This window comes from Netta rufina (genome assembly GCF_964035555.1).
Source record: "Netta rufina genome assembly, chromosome: 6".
Taxonomy (NCBI): Eukaryota; Metazoa; Chordata; class Aves; order Anseriformes; family Anatidae; genus Netta; species Netta rufina.
Genome location: NC_140129.1, coordinates 24,110,780 through 24,123,385, shown reverse-complemented (window position 1 = coordinate 24,123,385; position 12,606 = coordinate 24,110,780). Strand labels below are relative to the sequence as shown.

Below are 12,606 nucleotides of genomic sequence, written 5' to 3'. Positions count from 1 at the left end.
TTACATGCAGCACCCAAGTCTCGAACACAGATGCTGAAGCACAGCAGCCCCACGGTGACGTCCTGCAGGAGCTCCAGCCAAGCCAACCTGCACCTGACGGGCACAGGGCCAACATCTTCGCCAAGAGGCAGGCTCTGCGCAGGCACCTCCCCACCTCTTCTCAAGCAGGGCATTGCCAAGAGCAGCACAAAAATTCACCTATCCACCAGGACAGGGCTCACAGCACGCTTCAAGGCTGTCCCTCGGCCAATTTTAACTTTGATGGGGCCCGGGCAGCACCATGGAGGACACTGAAAGCAGTCAGGCTTCTGCAGGTCCCACAGCTGCTTGAGGAGCAAAGCAGCAGCCAAAGGCTTCCCTGCGGATTTCCGTAAGCTCCAAGCAGCTGCTGGCTGCACGTGGATCTGAAGAAAGCACAGTCCTAACAATGCAAACCAATGAATGGCTCTGACTACACAGTTTGAAAAAACAGCAGGAACCGTTTTTACTGAACTTGGTCTGTAACAGCTTGCTTATTCCCCATATACCACTGCAACATGCTTGTCTACAAGGTATTAATTCCCCTTTTCGTTAAAAGGAGGCGGGGAGAAGGAAGAGAAGATAAAGGGGGGAGGAAAAAGCTATGTCAGCAGTGGAAACTGTGCAAATTATCTTCTGTGACTGCAGAGATCTTGCCGGCACACCCAGCAAGGCAAGGCGGAAGCCTTCATCCAGCTCACAGCAACACATTAGCTCCGCTTTTCCAAATGATTTTGGAAGAAATAAAAAACTGACCTGGCCATGCAGCTCACCACCAAGACCATGCAGTCAGCTGTGAAGTAGCCGCAAGAGCTCCTGTTCGTCAGCTCATCTGTTTCCACTGTGTTCGACTGTGAGTTTAGAAACCAACAAGTGCAAAGAAGAAATGTCCAACAACACGACAACACTGACTGTAAACCCTGTGAACAGAATTGCTGGCTGCAAGCATGAAAACATGCTAGCAACACACATCTTTGTTAAATATAAGAACTTCTCCGCGTGTTCCTGTAAACCTTTAGGAGTGCACATGAACTGGAAGAGAAGCACTGATCTGCCATGGAGGACCCAAAATGAGCCCAAGCCCTGCAAGCCCAAGTTATCGACAAGGCAGTTGCATTTGCACCTAAATTTTCTCCTGGCACTAAGTTCTCCAGGGGAACATGACAAATCTAGCTTACAACATTTTCTGCTGTTGTTGTTTTGTTTTTTTAAGGCATACTAATTAGACTTTCAATTCTTTTTTCTGCGTTAAAGGCCACGGATCAATTATACACAAATGAAACAATACTGTAACACTTCTGCGGGGTAGCAATGGGAAAAAGAAAAGGAGAGAGACCATTTAATGAATGAGAAGCAAAATACTGCTCTCACTGGGCTACTGTAAAGCTGGTAATATTTAACTACTTTATCATTTAAGGAGCTCTTTAGCTCTCATCTGCCTGTAAAAAAAAAAAACTGCAGTGAGTTTCAGCTAAGCAATTTCTCTTGCATGTATGTAAAGAGCTCGAGTCAGCATGAACTCTACCCACACACAATTTATTTGTGGGTTTGCATCAGCATAACACAAAAGAAGCTGGACCTGAGAGTCAGCAGCCAGCCCTGCAGATTATTCTGCAAGGATAACCAGTGCTCAAGCTACTGCTGAACAAGTAACTGTGGATTTAACTCACAGCAATATCTTAGAGGTGAAAGGTACAAAAACCAGGCAGCTCAGGAGGTATGAACTCTCCACCTTACGCCCTTGGAGCACAGCTATTGCTTCCTGTAACTAACAGCATTCACGTTGCCAGTTTATGGCTGCACACCATAACGCACAGCTTCACGTATTATTGTTACCAGAAACCAAACCTTTCCCTTCCAGTCCAGTTTCGTAAGGCTCAGGCAGCTGACAGTTAAAGCTGCTCTGCTCAGCAAACAGCAGCAACGTAACATAACAATGCAACGCAAGCTGGGCAAACACACTGATGGATGAGCACCTCTGAAATGCTGCAGTATCTGCTGTCTACAGCTCTTCAGAAAGTGGCAGACCCTGGCAAGTACTAGTCACAGACACTGGTGCTAAAACCAGTTAGTTACTCTAAGCACCCTCCAGCATGTTTTAGCTCATCAACTGCTATGCATAGTTTTCCCTCAGGCATTTTGGTCTGCTTCTAACCTCTTCTAACCTAGGAGCTCTTAAAATGTAGGTATGGACACCGATTAGCTATCCAGATAAAAAGTAGAGACGTTTATTTTTTTTGAACAATTTTTGAGACATTTTAGGTTAAATGCAGGATAAAAATTACTATTTCCAAGCAAGCACAAACACATCCATCACTGGATATGCTCAAAACTCAGCTGGAGAAGGCCCTAAATGACCTGTTATAACTGTGAAGCTGGCCCTGCTCTGTGCATGAGGCTGGACTAGAGATATCCCAACCCAAACTTATCCTATAGCTTTTAGATATATGGAAATGAACCCAAAATATTCCTACATTAAACTTGAGGCATGAGGTACTCAGCAGGTTTAAGCGCTAATTAAGAAAGCATCTGTGTTAGTTTAACCACTTATGGTCATCACAACAAACAAAAATATCAGGACTACTTTCTTGGTCAGTGCTTTAAGTGGACAGTGATCCCCACACAAGAAATTACTCAAAACCTTTCCTGTTCATCGCACAGTGAACATCAGGCGTTATTCATTTGATATTCATGCTCCCACAAAAAGCTTTCCTATGAGTTTCTTCTCCTGTGCTTGTTAGCGATGTTTATGAAGGAGTGATGCACCAAACAATAAAGAAAGAGGATACTGTCATTCCATTTTACTGACAGGGAACGGATGTACAGTGAATTTTCAGCCCTTCTAGCTTTGAGCTCGCTGCGGCCCATTTTTTTCCCTACCATATTTTTGCAGTTGATATTTTCAAATCACAGCTTCTGGTGATTTCAGCTGCAGCTGTGACCCTGCAACAGTTCTGCAAAATCAGAGCCAACTGTTCCAAACTAGGCCTCTGAGAAAGAGGAACATACAATTAGTGATTACAGAGGAAGAACAGTTTAAAAAGCGTGACTGTTAGCACAGAGGAGGTCAGAGCCAGGGTGAGAAACGAGCACATGAACACAGCATCCTGCAGCTATACCTTGAAGACTTTTGGCTTTCAGTTGCAGACCACTCGCTCATTGCAGCTCCACTGCAAATGAAGTCAGCTTCAGCAAACTGAGCTCTGTTGGAAATTAACGTCAGTGCCTAAACACTAAGCACGTTTTTAAAGATTTTCAGACTCAAAAACTTAGAAATTCACACGTGAAAGACAAAAAGGCACATCCAAGGCAAAAAGCCTTCCCCATGACACTGATGTTCCTGCTCCAAAGCAGAGAGGCATCCCAGGTTATCAAATATGAGGTTGCCAGCTTAACACACAAAATACCAGCACTTCTCCCCCCCATTTCAGCCTGCTGCATTTCATCATTAGATGTGCCATATAGAAAACCTGAAACCACATAAGCTTTGCAAGCACCCTAAAATGCAAGTTGCCAGACAGCGTTATCAACAAGCAGTGATCCCTACAATAAAAACACATCACACCAGCTGATGATGGGCATGTGTGTCAAGGCAACATCCCTAAGTAAACAGGGTGCTGTGGTTTTCATGGTACTGCGAGTACAGCATGAGAACCAACCTAGGACAATCTACCAGCAGCAGCTGGCACTTTCTGCTTGTACATTAAACAGTGTGATTAGGTCACACACAGTTTGTTTTTCATCTTCTCTCTAGGGAGAGAGCGTGTGTGGCAGAGGAGGATGTTAATATTGTAGGCGATTTTAATTAACATGCTGCTACACGATTACATTAGAAAAGGCAAGTTGAGAAAGTACCCTTTGCACTTCCAGGATTGGCGCTTGTAATGGCCATTAGCTCCTGGAGAGATCTGTTCTAGGGAAAGCACAAACTGTTGGATGGTTAAAAGCTATTTAGAAGTTTCTGCTTCTTCAGTTCAGCTTAATTTTTAACTCTGAATGAATATTCCAGTATTAAGAAAAGTATCCTGCATGTCAGAACCAACTCCCACGTTTGTTGCTCCTGCCCCAGCAGCTTTTACAGCCTGCTCTGGGAAGCAGGAGAGGGATACGGCTCTTGAGAGCTGCTCACGGAGCAGCCACAGGGCTGGAGACAAACTCAGAGCTCACCGCCCCAGTTCAGGTCTCTGCTAGAACACCAGCCATCACCACGACCTATTTAAGTTGCCCAAACCTGTTTCCCCAACTCTACCCACTTATTACACGCTCGCACACACACTTCTCTCAATTCACAATGAATCTGGGCTGTCATCTGCTCTATCTCCTTTCTTCCAGTCTGTGAGCGCCAACGCTCACCTGCCTTTTGAGAAGTGCTTGGGGCTTTATCAAGGACAAAAATAAGTGCGATAAATAACGATCTTAACATTTTATTAACAATGAACAGATCGGGGGGGGGGGGGTGGTGATATAAGCAGCTGAGCATTTTAAACATGGCCTTCTTGTGTTGTGAAGAGACAACTACGTTGAGTGCAGTGTTTCTCAGTCAGTGCTATGAGTACAGTATACTCGTTAAGGAAGGACTCAGATGAGGATAAATAAATCCAGGCACGGGGCTTTTCAGCCACTTCCCACCATCATGGTGAATGAACGTGACATCCACCCGTGTCTGACTGCTGGTACCAGAACGGAGGGCAGCTCGCACGACCACCGGCACCGTGAGATCCCCGGCAGCCAAGGCCTTCCACCACCAGATGGCCTGGGCGCCATCACAGGCCTCCAGAAACAGGCTGAGGTCACCGTGACACAAGCGTGACATCAGATCCATCATACAATCAGCAAAACCCTCCATAGAAACATAATTAAGTAATAAATGGAAGCTGTGGGCGCCGCCCTGATGTCACAGAGCCGGGCGGCAGCGGGAACCTGAGGGAATGCCACAGGAGCTGAGGAAGCTGAGGTAACACCACCTTACGGCCTGGAGGGGGCTTGGGGACACCCAGCACCAAAACCCCACGCGTGACCCCAAATAATTAGCTCCAGACAGCACAGGGAGAAACCCCAGGACGTGGGAGATGGGGAATAAAAGTGCTTGTGCTCCTGGTACTTCCTTACCGGGAGCTGTCCCAGCGTGACATTTGCGTAACATTTCTTTTTTTATACTTTTCAAGTGATAGGGACTTAAATTCCAGCCTGTTCTCAGGAGTCCAAAGTTAATTAGGCCAGCTAATACACCGTATGGCAGCCTAAGCAAGAATTAGATGCTTACATTAATGCTATAATGAGAAACGCTGGTCAGAGACAGGAGTGAAGGATCAGCAAGGGAGAGGCTCTCCGTAGGAAGTGCTGTTAGACATCGCATTGCCATTACCCAGTTTATCTGCTTCTGCCAAGCTGCTTTCAGCTTTAAAGGGCGAAACGCATGAAATTTATCCTCCGCATTCCAAGAATGCTTAATCTTGAACAGAAAAACACAGAAACTAGAAAAACTCTACATATTATCCTCACAACTAAGACCGACATTAACTCCACCCTCAATAAAAAGGGCTCTTATCAACATCTGCTCAAGACGATGGTATCAGTTTCAAGACACTTCCCTTTGTTGGAGCTAATTAATTCATTTCACAAGACAGCATGAAAAAAAATAATAGTAATTAAGCACTTCCACAGCCTAGCTCAGTCTCACACACTTTGCTTCCACTTGTCTGAAGTGCAGCAGATTGTCACCCCAAGTCAACTGAGATCAAACTCACAAGTGCAACCACCACCCCTTTAAAATACATTTCCCATGGTATTATTTTATGGGGAAGGGACCACAATCATCTTGAAACACAGAATTAAAAATATACCCATGTGTTTCAGCTGCCTGTTCTGTTGCACTACTGCATGCTCATCTGCTCCAATAGAAGACTGATTTAAGGTCAGTAACTCTTCACATTTTTTTGGTTGGTTGTTTTCAGGGGAGAGCCTTTGTTGTGGGTGTGGTTTTTTTTTGGTGTGTGTGTTCATTTATGAAGAGCAGTCAGTGTCAATTGCAAAACAAAGCCTTTCAAAGACAACTGTCACCCAGCATTCAAATTCTTAGATTTTTGAATTTGACTTTTAAAAGAGTTATGATGCTATAATGCTGCTCTTTTTGCCAAAGCCCTCTCTCCACTGTTTGTTTGCATTGCTGTTTACTCACTCTCAGCCTCTTTTACTCTGGCCCAAAGGCCTGTGGAGTAATATAACAAGAGAAACCATCTTAAGCTGATAAACTAAGAGCACACAGAATGCATCCAGCATGAGGAACTCGCTTTCCTGTCATTGCCACCCCTAGAGGAAAAAGTCTAGGAAACCGACTCCCTGCCTTAGAAACTGCCTCCACTGAAATGTTCTGATATACTAATTCACAGCCCGGCAGCATTTAGTAAACTTTCAAGAACAGATAAAGTTAACCTGCTTCCTTGAAAAACAGCAAAAGACATCTGACCTGTAACACTTCACAGACATCTGTGGCAACATCCATAGTGAACAGATGCTTAAGCTGTTTGAGAAATAAGGAACAAAGATAGTTACCATAAAGAAGACATGAGGAACTAAAAAGCAAATAAGTTTTGAAATATAACTTGTAATCTTAAAATCAGCTATCACTAGGAAATTAATGAGCATGTACATATATTTCTACCAGCAAGGGAAGAAGTGCTGTGAGCCCTTTTAAAAGAAACTGAATTGATTTATGCATTTGAGAACAGAACCATGAAGAAAAATGTGAGAGGACAGCACATTAGCACATCTCCAACGGAGAAAGACAATCTCATTTCTCTAGTCAACTGCAGTGCCTTGAACTTTTATCTTCGGAGATAAACGAGAACCAGTTATTGCAAGTCATTTCTCTCAAAATTATCTGAAATTCCCTCAAGGCAGGCTGAGAGGATTTGTTATATTTCCTTGGCAAGTACTCTGACCAGCTTTCTATTTAGCTCACAGATACAGATTCTGCTTGTGAAATTTTTATGTTATTTGAATGACTATGATTCACACATCATACGAGTACCTGCCAAGGCTGTCGCCTTTCTCTCACTGCTTCCAAGCTACTCTGTTCACTCAATCTAGAGCAGTGCAAAAATTAATGAAGATGATCAAGACTAAAAGTAGAATAGCTGAATGCAAATGGGCAATGCCACTTCCTAACTTGATAACTGCTGAAAATAAAGCAGTTTAAAAACAAGAAGTTATATATCACTTTGCCAAGTAAACTTCAGTAATTTGAGGTTATTCAGCAGTCTCATCTCATGTTAACTTTTTTTCTAAATGGAAACAGGGATAAGAAGTTGAGCATGCAGCACAGCCTCTCAGGCTCTTTCTTATCTACTTCACTGTAACGTAATGTTCACACTGTTACTGCTATCAGTCAAGAAAAGGCAGCTCAGCATTGGCTGCTCTCAGACACACTCTGAGACTCATCACACATCCATAAGTAAGCAAAATAACTTCCTGTCAGATGTCTAGAAGCGCAGTTTCTCCAGACTCCCATACTCAACAACTAAGTCAAAAAAATAAAAATAAAAATAAAAATAAAAGAGTACCTTCCTTCACTCCAAAGAAACAGAGCCATACAAGCCACAGGAGGCACTGCTGTGTGGGCTGCCCAAACTCATCACACACAGGCTCTGAGTAGAGCATGTCTGCAAAGAGATTTATCTGTACTTCTACATAACCTGAAGCATTCAGCTGCCTCTGGTGGTTTCTTCTCCACTGAAAAACATTAGGCCTAACCCTTTACTACAGCTCTTTAAAAAACCTCCATACTACTTCCCTACAAAAACATAAAGTTAGACTTTCTGCTCCATTTTTTAATATTCTCTGGACACGCACCATACAACAAGGAAGTGTGACTTTCCAACTCTTTGAGATTCAGTTGTAATTATTTCAGGTTCCAGCAGTGCTGAAGATTTCTGTCCCCTTCCCCACACACACACCATCGTGATTCCCCATTCATAGCAGTGAAGTATGAAGTACTGGCCCCATTTGTCTTACAACCATGCTCCAACTGCTTTGAAAAGACACTTCACCAAGTACAGAGTTACACTTCTGCACCACACAGTCTGTGCTGACACAGTGCTTTGGGACCTTACTTCTGCTACAGTGCATGACCACGCATTGCCCACGCCCTGTGCCAGGAAAGTTAAAAAGAGAGAACTTCCACCATCAGAAATGTTTCTACACCCACTATTTTAGGTACTGACCCATTTATTACTAGAGAGATCTTCCTTTACTTGACAACATTCCATAATAAAAGTAAGCATGCAAAAACTAAACTGCACCATCCCAACAGGAAACCATCCTAGGGAGGCAGGGGGAAAAGGTGATCTTTTGTCCCTGATTAAACATAAAAAGTCAAACAGAGCTGTAAATAGATTCCCAACAGAGCGGAGATTAACAGCAAGGTAACTCAGTGTCCATCATAACACAATTAATATATTAAACTCGTCCCAAAGACCTACAAAATAACAAGCTTCCACTAGAGCAATTTCAGCCACGTAGTGGTAGTCGCAAGGCATATCCTGCTGGCTGCAGTGAGGCTGGCAAGGCGCGAAGCAGGCAGGCTCAGCACAACCTCTGCCCTGCGAGCCACAACAGCGAGCATGAGCAACAGAAGAGCCGGGTGGGTGATCCTGAAAAGGGGTCATTCAGAAGGAAGTTACTTAAGACCTAGGTGCTCAGAGACGCCTGCACCGCCCACTCCCTGTTAAAATCATTAGGCACGAAGCACCCTTGCCAGCTGGGCCTAGGTGTTTGTTTCTACAAGGCAAGCGGGTGACCCCCCAACATCCCGTGCAGAAGCACAAGGTGCCCCTTCTCCTGCCCCCAGGAGCAGGACACAGCAGAGTGTCCACTGACTGGTCTGCAGGGTCTCCATTAGCAGGAGAAATGCACAAACTTCCCAGAATTGCACTACTTTCAATGGCAACACAGCCCAACTCCAGTGGAGGATGAGAGCCCTAAAGCAGTCACAAGTCCCTCGAACCTTAGACGCCCTTGATCTGGATGGGAGCAGCGACTCCTTGAACCAGAAAACACATTAGGAAAAAAAAAATAAAAAAACAACACACAGAAACTCCTAAATCCCCTTAAAACGCAGGCGGATGGCTCGCTCACAGGAAGCATTTTAATTTGAATCTGTTTCTAATGAACCCTCTGTGGCCAGCTTTCCCCACGCTCCCCTCACCCCAGCCACCACAGCACGCCAGGCAAAGCTCGGGGAGCTTCTGGCAGGGACCGAAACACGCCAAACAGCGAGGTTACGGTCCCAAAGCAGGCAGGCCACGCTAGAGTTCAGCACAAAGTTTATTTTTTTAGAAGTGCTGGAGGGAGGGAGGCACATCCCCGACAACTCGGAGTGTGTGTCCGTAGCCTACCGGGGGCAGCAGCCGCCAGCAGGGCGCGTCCCCCCAGCACCCACACCGCGCGGCTCTGCTCACCCCCGGCCACCCGACAGCCGCCTCCAAGCGACGGCGCACACCCCCCCGAAGCAATCTAACCAAACAAATAATTGAAAATAATACCAATTAAGAACTAAACCACGCGGCGGCTTGCAGCTGGCAGCCACCCCCGGGGCGCTGCCCGAGCTGTCCCGGCGGAGGGCACCGCCACCCGCCCCGGGCTCTCCGAGCACCGGCGGCTCCCGCAGCCCCCCCCCACCTCCCGGCCCCGCCGTGCCCACCTGTAGTGCCAGCCCTTGGCTCCGCGGCCCCCGCCGCTCTTGCCGCCGCTCTGCCCCGCCGCCGCCGGCGGCTCCGCCTTGCCCTCGCCCTCCGGCCCCTTCATGGCGGCCGCGGGGTCGGCGCACTGCATGGCGCCGCGCCTCCCGGCCCCGCTCAAGCCGGCCCCATGCGGGCTGAGATGGGAGATGGCGGCGGCGGCGGCTGCCCGCACCCCCCCGGAGCCCCGCTCGGCCCGGCTCGGCTCCCCGCACGGCCGGGGAAGGCCGGAGCGCTCCGCTCTGCCCCGGACCGCCCCGCTCCGCCCCGCTCCGCCCGGCCGCCCCTTCCGCCTCAGCGCCGCCGCCATCTTTGGTGCGGGCAGCGCCCGGCGGGGGCGGCGGCCGCCATCTCCCCGCTCCGTCACGGGCGCTGGGTAGACCTGGCGTCCCTCAGGAGAGGGCGAGCGCGCCTGGGCGAAAATAAAGGAGTTTAAACAAACATCGAAGTGCGCCCGCCCGCCCGCCCCCGGGGGTGTGGGAGGGTTGTTACAGGCAGCACCGTGACACACAGCCCCCATACTGCTCCTCCAGGTGGGTTATCCAGGAGGAATGCAGCCCTCCTCTGTGTGCATCCACTGCAAACAGAAGAGAGAGAATCACTCCCAACTGGGCAAAGCCAGCCTATTTGGTCATTACTGACACAAAGAGTTTCGGGCTGTTTAGGATAACTCGGTTTAAAGGACGTTTCTGTGGTAGCCTGCCAAACAAGCTTCTGTCAAAGAGCCGGTGAGCAGGCTCAGACACCGCTCAGGTACCAGCATTTCTTTTCAGGAAAAGGTTTTCTGCCCGTGGGAGCGGTTCTCCCGGCCGGCTGATGCCCTCTAGTGAAAGATTTCGGCAGTCCTGGTGGAAGAATATTTCATTTCAAATCAAACGCCAGACTTGATGCCAAGTTTGATACCAAATATTCAGAGAAACCCACATCTGTCCTCCAGTTCAGCTTCTGCAGAGACCCATAAAACAGGGCCAAACTCAGAAGTTCCCAGAGCCTTATTCACCAAGCAAAGCCTGATCTTGAGAGGAAATACGCACTTCTTTCTGTTTTGCCACTAGATACTGCATGTGGGCAACAGTTAAGCATTTTTTTTCCTTCACAGAATGACACAAAGCTAACTGGGAAAAGTAGTTTTTGGTTTGTGTATTCTTTCAGGCCAGGCATCACTTTTGCAAAACCAAAATGCAGTCGATTGTGGCTGCATTACTTCTTAAAATCAGGGTTGAAGGATACTTGCCTTGGTTAGCGAGGCTGTGGCTCTGCTCCACATCCCATTTCACCCCATCACTTCTTCGTCCTCTCCTCTCCAGCTCACAGGCAGGGTACCTGGACACACAGCCACCTACCTTTTTGTGGTCTCACTTTCAGCACTGCTATATTACGGTAAACAACTGTTACACAAAAGATGCTAGAAGTGCCCTCCCTATATGACAATATGTGTAGGTCAAACAGAAACAAAAATGCAACGTTATTTCAAACAATTCATTTGGCCAGTTGCATCCCTTCAACACAGAGAACATCCTTTCCTGACAGCAGCTTCATAACCCTGGGGGCTCTCTTGGTCTCTCCCATCAGCACATTCCAGATTTCCCAGCAACATTCAAAACATTTTTGCCTTTGGCCATCAGATGAGGATAGGATTTTACAAGTATCATGTCTTTAAAATGTATTTATAAGTACCAAGCCAGCTTTAAGTTAGCCCATATTATTCCTCCTTGCCAAGCATGCACGCAAAATCTGACTAACAGACCACAGTGAGGCAGTGAGGACTGCCTGTTGCACCTACAGCTATAATATGTCTTACAGAGACATAATATATTACCACTGCACAGGCATAAAATCCCCCACTTCTGCCTTTTTACAAGCACACTCATCACTGCAGGAACATAAAGGCTTTTTCAGCTGCATGTTTCTCCCGTGGAACCAAAAGAGAACAGATCAGCAGAGTCAGATTGTCCATTGAAGAACATTTGGGCCAGAACTGCATTCCTCTTGCCCTCTAAACATGTTAGTTCCTCTCCTGCTGATCACTTGCAACCATAACTGGAAATCTAATACCATTGTATTGTATCATAATGCATGCCAACACCACTGAAATGTTCCTGGGAAAATGTGAAGCAAAAGCAACTCAGGCAAGAGTCCCATGTGTGTCTTTTATTTCCCCTTGCTTGAGGACTACTGGTCCCAGCAGAAATGTAACTTTACCTGTGCCAGACCTGTTGCTGTCAGACAGGCAGCAGGACATTACACCACCTATGACCTCCCCAACACAGCAGACAGGCTGGTGTTTTTACTGTGTGTTTCTGCAGCCTCTCAGGATCTAACCCGAGAGTACAGAGAGTAAACTCTGATGGCAAACCCCATGCATTTGCATTTTTCTTTTAAAAAAGTGCTGCACTTGCAATACCAGAGATTATCGTAAGGTGGCATTGACAAAATGCTTAACAACTGCATAACCAGTTTTGCTAAGAAGGCACTGTTAAAGGTGTCCTTTACCTTCAGTTTACATTTGTTACTAGTTATAACCTGTGGTCAGGTTCACTGCTCTTAGTCTCCTTCCCCACTTGTAATTTAGTGGCTCAAAATGACTAAAATCACTGCCGAGCACCCTGCCACGAGTACGCCTGGCCCTTACCCATCACTGTGATTTCTGGTGCTGCCAGTTTCTTTCCTGGAAGAACTCAGAAAGAGTTGCAGCTCTGGGGGAGGAAAGCATGAAAAGGATAATACACGTTTAGCACTATTTGCCTTTGTAGGCCTGATGATGGCTACAAACTGAAGTGAATCGTATTTTATCGTAACTGTTAAGAAAATTTGCCATATTTTCCATACTTTATCACTCTGATACTCTTAG

General features: G+C 46.7%; 1 protein-coding gene across 2 annotated transcripts in view; it reads right to left on the bottom strand.

The window, feature by feature from the left end:
* The window catches only part of OSBPL11 (oxysterol binding protein like 11), a 34,277-nt gene extending 24,291 nt beyond the window's left edge, over positions 1-9,986 (bottom strand). For both annotated transcript variants that reach the window (XR_014618587.1, XM_084289617.1), the window contains exon 1: positions 9,719-9,986. Coding sequence is in view for 1 of the 2 variants with exons in the window: in XM_084289617.1 (XP_084145743.1) it covers positions 9,719-9,849 (131 nt within the window). In the remaining variant the exon portion in view is untranslated. The remainder of the gene's footprint in view (positions 1-9,718) is intronic.
* Between the last annotated feature and the right edge of the window lie 2,620 nt (positions 9,987-12,606).